Below are 12,085 nucleotides of genomic sequence, written 5' to 3'. Positions count from 1 at the left end.
GAGTTAAGCTTTCAGCCTCCCAGGATGCACTAGGTCCCCCTCCTATACCCCGCCCCCGGGCCAAGGCACCTCAGTTTAGTTTGGTGCCCGGCCGGAGTCGGGTGCACCTGTTGGAGTGGGGGCTAGAAGAGCCCCTGAAGCTTATTCTTCATGCAGCTGTGGCTGCACAACTGGATGTACAGCATGGACAGTCAGTCCTGACGTCCATGCTGTCTTCCCTACACCCCGCCGGTACCAGAACGCCGGTACTGATCCGGGGATGCTGGTGGGCGTCTGGGGTCACAGCTAGCGGTGACCCCAGATGCTCCGGACCATGGCCGGATTCAAGGGGGACAGAGGTAAGCAGCGGGGTCCCGCGGTGGGTCCCCGCTGATCACATGGTCCTAAGTCCCCAGGCAGGGGGCTCTCTGGGGACTGGCTGCAGCGTGGAGCCAGGCGACCAACCTGCGCTTCCACTACCCCCTGGGACAGCGGACCGCAGCAGAGCGGTAGCGCTGCGGCGTCCCAGGGGTTAAATGCATGCCAGGGGAGCGCGCCTTCCCTGTCTCACAGCCGGCGCCTCCCCCGCTGCACACAGCCCTCTCTGCACTGTGCTGACTGGTCCTGTGTCAGCGCTCCTCCCCCAGGCCAGCTTCTCTCTGCTCCTCGGCGGCCATCTTCTCTGCAACGCATGGTGAACGCTGCTGGAAGTCTGGAAGGAAGCATCGTGGTCTGGGTCCCCCCGCATACCTCTCCTCCGCTGTGGCTCAGGTCTGTGTATGCAGCGCTGTGTCCTACCAGGCCCTGTGTCTGTGTAGTTGAGTGATCAGCGCTGTTAGTGCAGGAATTGTTATTTCTCTGCATTGTATGTGACTGTGCTAGCGCTGCCTGTAACTTTTCTTCTCTAAACTGTCAGCTTTATTACTGTCCCTGTTCTTTCTGCTAAAGCCCTTGCGGTGCGGTGCTGCAGGGTGGTCTCTCGCCTATTTAATACTTAATTGGTGAGAGAGGTCACATACGTGGTGCCATCATGTCTGAAAGTGATTTTCCCCTCCGGCTACAGTGTACCACGTGCAAAGTACCGTTAGCGGAGGGGGAGGGTAGCGCGGAGGGCCTTTGCCGGCAGTGTTTGTCCATGGCGCGGCCTATTACGGTTACAGCACCGGTACAGGAGCCGCCCTGGGCTTGTTTCGCTCAGTCGTTAACAGCTTTAGTGGGCCAGTTAGCTCCGCAGCCCGCGTTTACTCCGATGGGTTTGTCCCAGCAGTCTGTGGTGTCGTCACCCATGCAGGGGTTCCCACGACAATTGGTGGTACCCCACAGTCTCCCTATTTCCCCGCTCCCGGGTTCTCAGGAGCCAGCGTGGGTTAACTCCCTGACGAGTTCTGTACAGCACTTGTCGGATGTGTTGCAAGGGGAGTCTGTGATGCGGCCTCATAAAAGGCCGGTGGCGTCTCTGTCCGCTCCTTATGAGGATGACGAAGGGACGTCTGATGATGGGGAGATTCTGGATCCTTACGATCAGGAACCTTTCCATACTAAGGACGCTGATGCTAAGTCCAAAGTATATATTCCTGGACTTATTCGGGCGGTCCGCACAGCCTTGGTGATTGAGGACGAAGTTCCCCCAGCGGCTAAATCTAAGTATGCCTTTTTCAAAGATGTGAAGGGCGATGCCACAGTCTTTCCTCTTTCGGGTCAGTTGGTGGACCATTTAGAGGAGGCGTGGAAACAACCTGGCAAAAGATACCAGCCGCAGAGACGCCTGGCGGTGGCTTATCCGTTCGCGGATAATTATTTTGCTAAGTGTGAATCCCCTCCACAGGTGGATTCTCACGTGACCCGTCTTGTCCGTAGTGCCACATTGCCGATGCCATCCATGTCCTCCCTTAAGGATGCTACGGACCGCAAGGTAGAAATCTGCCTGAAGTCCGCTTATTCCCTTGCAGGGGGGGCAGCACGGCCGGCTATGGCCATTTGCTGGGTTGCCAGAGCGATGGAGCGCTGGGCGGATTCATTAGAGGCTTCTTTTGAATCCGACTGTCCGGCCGAACAGGCGGAGTTGATTGGCAATCTCCGTGATTCGGCCACCTACATCAACGAGGCGGCTCTAGACATTAGTACTTTGGTGTCTAGAATTTCTTCAGCAGCGGTAGCTGCTCGTCGCACCTTGTGGCTGCGATCCTGGAAGGCGGACGCAGATCCAAGAAAGGTCTGGAAGCGTTGCCGTTTACCGGAGAAGTTCTCTTCGGTCCGGATCTGGATAAGATTGTGGCCACGCTGGCGGCAGCCAAATCTGCTTGTCTCCCGTCGGCCGCTGCTCCTTCTGGTTCTGGACCATCGTCCTTTCGGTCATCTAGGGCCCAGGGCAGGCCCAAACCACAGTCGTTTCCTCGACAGGCTGGCCCTAAGAAATCGGTCAAGCCCCGGAAACAGGCATGGAGTACCAGACGTCCGGCCCCCAAGCCAGATGACAAGCCTGCGGCCTGACGGTCCGGGTCTCCCCTTGGGGGATCCCAGGGTGGGAGGCCGCCTGCTGCAGTTCTCCCGGTGTTGGTCGTTCACTACGACAGACACTTGGGTTCTGGAGGTGGTCTCTCACGGGTACGCCCTCTCCTTCCGGCACAGACCCCCGGCTCGATTCTTCACCACGGGTCTACCATCAGACCGGAACAAGGCTACGGAGCTGCGGAAGGTATTGCACACTATGCTCCAGGCTGGAGTTATAGTGCCTGTTCCATTCTCCCAGAGGGGCCAGGGTTTCTATTCAAATCTATTTTTGGTACAGAAACCCAATGGGTCATATCGTCCGATTCTCAACCTCAAAGCACTCAACAAGTCTTTGCGGGTCCCGAAGTTTCGGATGGAGACCCTACGGTCCATCATTCTGGCGCTGGAACCTGGGGACTACATGGTGTCATTGGACATACAGGACGCTATGGCGGTCATGGCGGCTTCTCTGCGGCTGCAAGGAGTCCGCATGTTGCCGTACTTGGACGACCTGTTATTGGTGGCAGGATCTCCAGAGCTCCTGTTACACCACTTGGACCTGACCATTGCACTGCTGCAACGGCACGGCTGGCTAATCAACTGGCAGAAGTCCACTCTAATCCCGTCTCGGAGGATTCTGCATCTTGGAGCCTTATTGGACTCGGGACAGCAAAGGATCTTCGTGACGGAGGACAAGATCTCTGCTTTACAGTCAAGGGTGCGCAGTTGTCTGCACAGCCGCCGGGTGTCCTTACACTCGGCGATGAGGTTACTGGGCTCCATGGTGTCGGTTTTTCGACATGGTGGAATACGCCCAGTTTCACTCCAGACCTCTGCAGCACCTGATCCTGTCCAAGTGGAACGGGCTGCCTCAGTCTCTGAAGTTCCAGACGATTGTGCTCACCCCGGAGGTTCGCCTGTCCCTTGCGTGGTGGTTAAAGACGACCCACCTCAACAAGGGACGTCCGTTCTGGGTTCCAAATTGGGTCCTGTTGACAACGGACGCCAGTCTTCGGGGCTGGGGAGCAGTTTCGGGTCCACACTTGTTCCAGGGCAGGTGGACACCGACAGAAGCGGAGCTTCCAATAAATATCTTGGAACTCCGTGCGGTCTTCAATGCTCTCCTGCAGGCACAGCGGTTTCTCCAGGGTCACCCGGTGCAGGTCCAGTCGGACAATGCTACCACCGTGGCCTACATAAACAGGCAAGGAGGAACTCGCAGTCGGGCGGCTCTCGTAGAGGTCTCTCGGATCCTGGTTTGGGCGGAGCGCAATCTTCCGGCCATATCAGCGGTCTTCATCCCGGGAGTGCTAAATTGGGAGGCGGACTTTCTAAGTCGCCAGGACGTTCATCCAGGGGAATGGTCCCTGCACCCGGACGTTTTTCAACTACTGGTGGACAGGTGGGGTCTTCCAGAAATTGACCTCATGGCGTCCCGGCACAACAACAAGTTGCCGGTGTACGGGTCTCGCACAAGAGACGAAGGGGCGTCTCTGGTGGATGCTCTGTCCGTCCGGTGGACGTTCAGGTTCGCATACCTGTTCCCTCCGGTCTCCCTTCTTCCACGGGTAATCCGGAAATTCAAACAGGAAGGAGGGACGCTCCTGTTGATAGCTCCCGCGTGGCCCAGACGGCACTGGTTCTCAGACCTTCAGGGTCTGTCCGTGGACAGTCCTCTGCGGTTGCCGCTACGACCGGACCTTCTGTCTCAGGGTCCTTGTCTTCACCCGGACCTGACTCGGCTGTCTTTGGCGGTGTGGCTGTTGAGACGGCCATGCTGAGGTCCTGGGGGTTTTCCAGCTCTGTGGTGCGTACCATGTTACGAGCTCGGAAACCGTCTTCCGCGAGGATATACCATCGCGTGTGGCATACGTTCTTCCAGTGGTGTCGACCGAGAGGTTATGCACCGCGGGAGTTTCGTCTGTCTCGGATTCTCGCCTTCCTGCAAGCGGGACTAGATCATGGGCTTCGCCTTGCTTCTTTGAAGGTACAGGTTTCGGCCCTATCTGTCTGGTTTCACCGTAGGATTGCTACAATCCCGGATGTGCGCACCTTTATGCAAGGTGTTCTCCGTATTCAGCCGCCCTTTGTTCCACCTGTGGCGCCTTGGGATTTGGCTGTGGTCCTGAGGGCTCTCCAAGGACCGCCGTTTGAACCACTGGGCTCAGTGGATATTAAATGGCTAACAGCTAAGACTGTTTTCCTTCTGGCCGTTGCTTCAGCCAGACGTGTTTCTGAGTTAGGGGCTCTTTCTTGTAGACCCCCTTTCTTGGTTTTTCATGGGAACAGGGCAGTGCTCCGCACTCGGCCCGAGTTTCTTCCCAAAGTTGTTTCCCAGTTTCATGTTAACGAGGAAATAGTTGTTCCGGCCTTTAACTCACCGGGTCTTTCCGTGGGTGAGGCCTCTTTGGATGTTGTGCGGGCCTTAAGGACTTATGTTGACCGCACTTCTTTGTTTAGGAAGTCGGACGCTTTGTTGTCCTCTATGGCTTCTGTAAAAAGGGTTGGCCTGCTTCAAAGCAAACTTTGGCAGCCTGGATCCGTATGGCTATTTCTGAAGCTTATCTTCATGAAGGCCTACCGGTCCCTCCTTCTCTGAAGGCTCATTCCACTAGGTCTGTGGGTCCTTCGTGGGCAGCTCGACGTGGTGCCTCGGCAGTTCAGATCTGCAAGGCTGCTACGTGGTCTTCTGTCCATACCTTCGTGAGGTATTACAGGTTTGACACCTTCGCCTCTCAGGATGCTTCCTTCGGGCGGCGGATTCTCCTTTCTGCACAGGAGCGTCCCCACCCTTAAAGGATACTGCTTTGGGACATCCCCAAGGTATCCTGTGGATACCCTATGGACCCTGAAGTAGAAAATATGAGATATGGTAAGAACTTACCCTTGTTATCTCTATTTCTACGAAGTCCATAGGGTTCCACAGGACTCCCGCCCTGTCGCACCTGTGCTGCAGATGGGCTTTGCTCTGGTCACCGGTTTTCCGTCTCCCTCTGGTGAGAATGTGATTCTTGTATGTGTCCAGATCTTTGTTCTCTCTCTTCCTTCTCCTCCTCCGGCCTATGGCTTGGTAACTAACTGAGGTGCCTTGGCCCGGGGGCGGGGTATAGGAGGGGGACCTAGTGCATCCTGGGAGGCTGAAAGCTTAACTCTTTGGTGCCCTGCGACTGACGTCACACCTATACCCCAAGGTATCCTGTGGAACCCTATGGACTTCGTAGAAATAGAGATAACAAGGGTAAGTTCTTACCATATCTCATATTTTATATGTGTTACAACTACAATTTATACGAGTTACAACTGAAAGCTTCTAATCAATACTAAGTATCTGTGTATTGGTTAGTAGTGGTTATATTACATATGGGGACTAACCACAATGATCTACATTTATATAATGCACTTCAGAAATAAATTTAAATCAACTACAATGAATAAATGATATAGATGTAGCGACACAATGTATAAATGTGGCCATTAATTACTGAGTGCCAATGTGAAATTGCCACTGCCATCATAGCCCACTGGTGCTTGGAGGGGTAGAGGTCAAACTGTTTTTTCCCTCAAATATTAATTTCCTGAGTGGCGTATAGTGTACTTGGTCTACACTTGCCTGCCTCTTCTCACCGCCATCCAGCCATGCCAGAGGTGCGTACAGGCCTGCATACATACATAGGCATGCTTCTTTTGTGAGCATGCACAGAACCATTTAGCATATTTTAAGTTAAACAGACGTAGGTCTGACCTTCCATCAGCCACAAAAATGCCCCTTCCTCTTTATAACAGGTGACAACTTTAAACATTAGGTGATGAAGCATAAAAATATGTCTAATGAAGATAGGCAGGGGCTTTATTAATAAAATATTACCATTAGGCTCTTAGTTATATATTTATAATTTAACAATGTTCTAGTTTTTAAAACATTTTAAGGTTTAACACATATATTTTTATTTTAAGATAGTGGCATGCAAAATATTCTATATATTCTAGGCACCGGGGAGGGAGGGTTAGGGTGCGAGGAGGGGGAGGTTAGGTTTAGGCACTAGGGGGGAGATAAGATTTAGGTACTGGAGAGAGGGTCTTAGGTTTAGTGTGCAGGGAGGGGGAGGTTACATTTAGGCACTAGGAAGGGGGGGTTAGGTTTAGGCACCGGGGAGGGAGGGTTAAGGTAGGGGTTAGAAAAGTACTTACCTTAGCGTCCTATGGGTGTCAGTATTCAGGCTGTCGGGATGCCGCTATCAGTATTCTGAATAGCGGAACCCCGACAGCCAAGGTATCATACCCAACCCGATAAAACATATACATTATACTGTATGTAAAAGTTGGATTTACTGTCCTTTCATGTCTAACCTATCCTTTCCATACCCTGAATTAATTATAGGGACTTCGTTACATCTTTATACCTTCTGATCTAAGGGACTATATAATGCTACGTTCCAGCATTTTAGGGGTTACTGTTCCTAGTGGTGAAGATAAAGGAGACAAGTAAGTTGGGACTGTATACTGTTTTTTTATTTAACAAATTGGTGGGAATGTAAATGATCTTATAAGTCAACTGATTTCTCCTCGCTCCCCTCATAGGCCTTCTGAATATTATGGTCCTGAGGCAACCCCTAAGAAATTCAAACTTTTGCATCCTGACTTTCTACTGTACACAAGAGACAGGTAACCAGTGCACTTATCTCCTGCTTAATGCTGAGATGCCTCAGTACACAACATCACTGTCAGAAGCAGGAATACCTACTGACTAGCAGTGGCGGCTCCAGAGGTGGAGCTGCAGCACAGTCCAAGATTCAGATAGGGGAACAACACTTACTGCCATCCTCAATGGCATCCTCACTGGAATCTTCCCTGGCAGTTGGTGTGGCTCCCCTATTTGAATTTTGGACTACGCTGCTGACTAGGATGGTGCACAGCTGGCCTTCACTTCGCAAATGCGTGAGCAGCTGGCCTAGATGCTAATGGTGAACACTTTCAACACTTGCTATGACTTCCTCATGTTTCTCATAGACCAAGGTGTGTCTGTGGCACATTTTACTAAATGACGTCAATTACTTTAAAATTTATAATATCCAGTGCTAGGAAACCTAGCTTTTGTTTTCCTTGTTTTCTTTCACTTATAGACCCCTTATTTTTGTACAAAGCTCTTCTGTCAATCTAAACTTTAAGTAGCAATAATCTCACCACAGCAACATAGGGGCATTGACCATCGGCAGGAGGTGAGGACAAGTGCTATTTGGGATGTCTTGTCATATACAGTATGAACTAAAGATGGCTGCAGGTTATGAACTAAAGATGGCTGCAGGTTATGAACTAAAGATGGCTGCATGTAAAAGATAGAGAAACAAGGTTTTTATGTGCTATCCCTGCTCTGGGCACGCCTAACCAACTAAAAGATTGAGGGTAGAGAGTTTTTATATTACACATTGCCACGGAAGGTGTTGTATCATAAAAATACTGTTTTACAGCCACTGGTCTTGCAGAATTTTTGTATTTCTCCCATGTGTTACTTCAGCTTCATTCTAATTCTCCTTCCTACAGTTTCTTGAAGTCAGACATATTAAAAACTGAGTACGCTAACTTGTACATGCCAAGTACTGGGGGGCTGATGTTGTTGACTGCGCTACATAGCTGCGATCAGGTAAAGGATCACCTTAATATGTCTTTCCTGTGTTTGATGCATTGTCGTTCCTGCCGTGATTAAAGTGTTTCTTTTCCACAGGTCGATGCATATGGCTTCATCACTGATAACTTCACTCATTTCTCGGACCATTACTATGAAAAACAGAAGACACCACTTGAGTTCTATGCCAATCATGACATGTTAATGGAAAAGAACTTATGGAAAAAACTACATGAGACAGGGATCATGAATCTATACCAACGGTAATGGGAGACAGGTCTCTCCCATAGGACTTCTGAAAGCACACAGGCATTACTCCATTTGGGAGAGTAGCACCTGAGGGGAGCTGTGAGAACCCACAAATGTGAATGGTCCACAAAATGAGAAGGATCAGTGGGATTGGCTGTGGGATAGGACATTTAACCACAATAGTGCCTTTCTTCCTGGTTACATTGCAATGACAACTTAAATATAAAATGCTTAGAATTTAAATGAATCTTGCATTATACACTGAGTAACCTTAAGATGAATGAATGTAATATTAACATACTTGAATTATGATAAACCACAACCATGCCACTTTTTTCCAGGTCAGTATTTTCTAATATTGATGTTGCAGAACTAGGCAATAACCTTGTATTTGTGCAAGTGCATCAAACAATAATGTTCAACCATAACTCAAAATTTGAGACCTGGGATGAAATATACTAAGGGGTGGATTAGTATACAGCTTGCAAACTGCCACACATCGGATTCAGTTTTCAGATCTAAATCGCAAGATATCTTATCCTGCAGTTTGGAGGCTTGGCAGTTTGCAATCCCCTAAACCACATTCCACATACAGTTTAGTCCAAGCCTCATGTTGTTTGGGCCAAACTGCTTGATAAAACTTTATGTGGAACATTCAGCTTGGTTTTGCAGTTTGCCTGTGTGGAGTTCTGGCGAGGTTTACTGTGACCTAATAGGTTGGGCAGGAGCAACCCCACCAGGACCACTAACAGAAACCAAATGGTCCTTCCTTACTTTTGATGTACAAAAAGTTCTAGCTTGCCTTAAATGTGCATAAGTGTTCTTGAATTTTCGGCACTGGTAGAACTACAAGCTCCAGCATGCACATGGATGTAAGTGCATACTTTTAATGATTTTACCAAAAGAATGCACTGTAAATGTTGCTGCCGTTATGAATTACTAAATTCTTGCTCACATTATTTAATACTTGTGGCTGCTCCTGATTAACCCCCATTATAAATAATAATGACAATTAAAAATAGTAAAGAGTGGCCCAATAAAAATAATGCATTGTTTGGCCCCATAACTTTTATTAAAATTTTGGCACACAAAAAATATTTACTTATAAATCTTTATTTCTCTGTGCCCTGTAATCCAATGTGAATTTTGAAATCCATTTTGAGAAATGAAAAGTAAATCTATGGGTAATGAACAGACTGCTCCTGAGAAGCATTTTAAAATGAGTTTGACTCCAGTAAGCCCAGCTAATTAATAACTGGGTAACCAATCAGGCTTGTCTAACCATGGTGGGCTCAGTGGTGCAAGAAACATCTCCCGGTTGGCGAGCAGTAGAAAAGACCGCTTTTAATTGGCTGCCCGACTCATCAGAAGTCATTTTGCGTCGCATGGCCCCTCATTGAGCAGTCCGTTTATTACATAAAGTTTGTTTTTGTACTCCATATGGATTATAAAATTCTTACTGAATTATGTCAGACAAAGAAAGAAAATTTATATGTAAATATGTTAACCATATTTTGTGGTATTGGTTTATGTGCTTTGATTTGCAGTTTTACCTTTAGTAAATTGCACGGTTTACATACTACACATCAATTCACATGAAAACATCAGTTTTGAAAATGCATTACTTGGAATTTTTAAAAACATTCTCTACAATATTGTCACATCATTTTGTCATCCGTTAAACATTTAAATTACTGCAAATGTTGCAGTTTTGTGCCTTATTTGTATTTATAACCACTATTATAGTGGGCAAATGTGAAAATGAATACCTCTTAGCTGCTGTTGCAATGATTACTTTTTGGTGAGCAAAGGGTTAAATGAATGTATCCTAAATTATGCTTATGTCTTAATCATTGTTTATAAAAAAATATTTTTTAAATAAATGTGTTAATAAGTAATATGTGGTATGTTTTTCTCTTATTTCATTGTTGAAAAAATGTGTCTATGCAAAAGAGGATTCATAAGGGGGCAATTACCTACATATGTTGTATTCCATGAGTAGATAAACCTGACCATTGTTTTTTCAGAATCATTATCAAAGTTCAATTTTTTTATTATTTTGTTAGTAAATACCTCAAATTTAATAATCCATGAAAGAAAAATAATTTAGCAGCACATTTATTGTCCTAAATCATGGTAGAAATGCATATGTTGGTAGGTGCCTACTGAAGAAGTTTTGTTTCCAAAGTTGCCACCATTACATATGCATCAGCTGCATGTTCTGCAAGTTCTTAGTGAGTCTGTATGCTGTAAGTGTTTACTTCAAGATTTACCTGAGAATTTGTTTGAAAAGGTTATATATAGTATTTATAGTATAGCATTTAACTTAATATTAATAAATCAAATGGCACACTCTAGCACTTTCTTAACATTTATTTTTCTATTAATACTACTGTATTTAGCATTTTAATTACACCCTTGACCTGTGTATCACTCTTTAACACATAGCTTTTGATTTATTAATATTATTATTAACACTTACTAACACAGTCTCTCACTGGTGTGCTGCCCTGGGAATTTTTTTCAATGCTTTTTATTTTTCTGATTTGATTGCGCAGCAATATAATTTTTATTACTGCTTTTATGGTCATTCACTTTATCCTATTATAAGACTCTTATATTTATTTATTTTTTTCTATTTCACCCATGTAATTATTTGGATTGCATAGTACTATGTATTGTATCATTATTGGAGTGCAAAGCTATATGGTTTTTATATTTATTTAATTCATTACTTTTAGTCCCTTGTAGAGAGAAATTTCCGCCCACTAGAAGGGCTATAGAAGGACTATAGTGCGTTCCAAGCACCGGATGTTGACATTGGGCATCACTTCCGGTTTGCGTTCCAACTGGATCGCAGTTACCAATCACATACCGGAAGTTGAAGTCAGATTTCTGCCATAAAACATAAACTAGCGGGACTATATATATGGACTTTGAAGTGCAGGGGGCTGATGTTAATTTAAGAATGTACTGCGATTAACCTATTATTTATCTTAGGATGAGTCCATGGCGCCTGAATTCCATACCGGAACACTTATTTGTATGAAGTCATTGCCATTTTTTATGTATTATATTAAAGTAGTGACTCATTTAGCCCTCTTTAGGGTACATGTACCGAGTATGTGGAGGAAGAGTGATGATGAGGAGAGGCTGGCTAGGGCAGAAATGCGTGCTATTTATGAGCTGGGAACCCTTGCACCCAAGGGGCTCAACTCTGATTTTTAATTAAAATGGTTTTTGATCTGATTAAAAGGGAGGGATTTATTCACTGATATGGATTATTTTATAGTTTGATCATTTTATAGTTTGAATATAAGTATTATCGATGAATAATAGGAAAGATTAGATATCTTAGCTAAAGAGTTTTAATATATAAGCACGATGTATTTAAGAAATTTATACTACATCTATTTGCACTCCAGGAGTGGAACGCGGAAATGAAACCTACTCCCATTGCCATTTGACGCACGTCGGAGCAACCACGTGGTGTGCGTCCCGAACGTGCGTGTCACTGGAAGTATGCGGAAGTAGACGGGAGGAGGCTGCCGGCCGGATAGGCTTATCGCCTTCACCCTGACACTGGAGGGATACACTTTTCCCTCTAGTGAGAGATTGCACCTCCAGCGCTTCCTTGGGGGAACGTGGAAGTGGACGGAGCAAAGGCTCCTGCCGGACGGACCCGTCCACACCATCAGGCACTAGAGGGAAGAAATTTAACCTCTAGTGATAGGATGTGCCCCAGTG

At 46.7% G+C, this 12,085-nt stretch overlaps 1 protein-coding gene across 2 annotated transcripts in view; it reads left to right on the top strand.

Annotated features, from left to right (window-relative positions):
* The window catches only part of ST6GALNAC2 (ST6 N-acetylgalactosaminide alpha-2,6-sialyltransferase 2), a 73,201-nt gene extending 62,965 nt beyond the window's left edge, over positions 1–10,236 (top strand). For both annotated transcript variants that reach the window (XM_088458222.1, XM_088458221.1), the window contains exons 7-10: positions 6,848–6,951; positions 7,048–7,131; positions 8,008–8,107; positions 8,189–10,236. In XM_088458222.1, coding sequence (XP_088314348.1) covers positions 6,848–6,951; positions 7,048–7,131; positions 8,008–8,107; positions 8,189–8,356 — 456 coding nt within the window. In that variant the 3' untranslated portion in view covers positions 8,357–10,236. The remainder of the gene's footprint in view (positions 1–6,847; positions 6,952–7,047; positions 7,132–8,007; positions 8,108–8,188) is intronic.
* Positions 10,237–12,085: the final 1,849 nt, after the last annotated feature.

Source organism: Taudactylus pleione, unplaced genomic scaffold (genome assembly GCF_031769625.1).
Source record: "Taudactylus pleione unplaced genomic scaffold, aTauple2 ptg000817l, whole genome shotgun sequence".
Classification (NCBI taxonomy): Eukaryota; Metazoa; Chordata; class Amphibia; order Anura; family Myobatrachidae; genus Taudactylus; species Taudactylus pleione.
The sequence above is the reverse complement of the archived record's forward strand: the minus strand, read 5'-3'. Positions and strand labels throughout refer to the sequence as shown.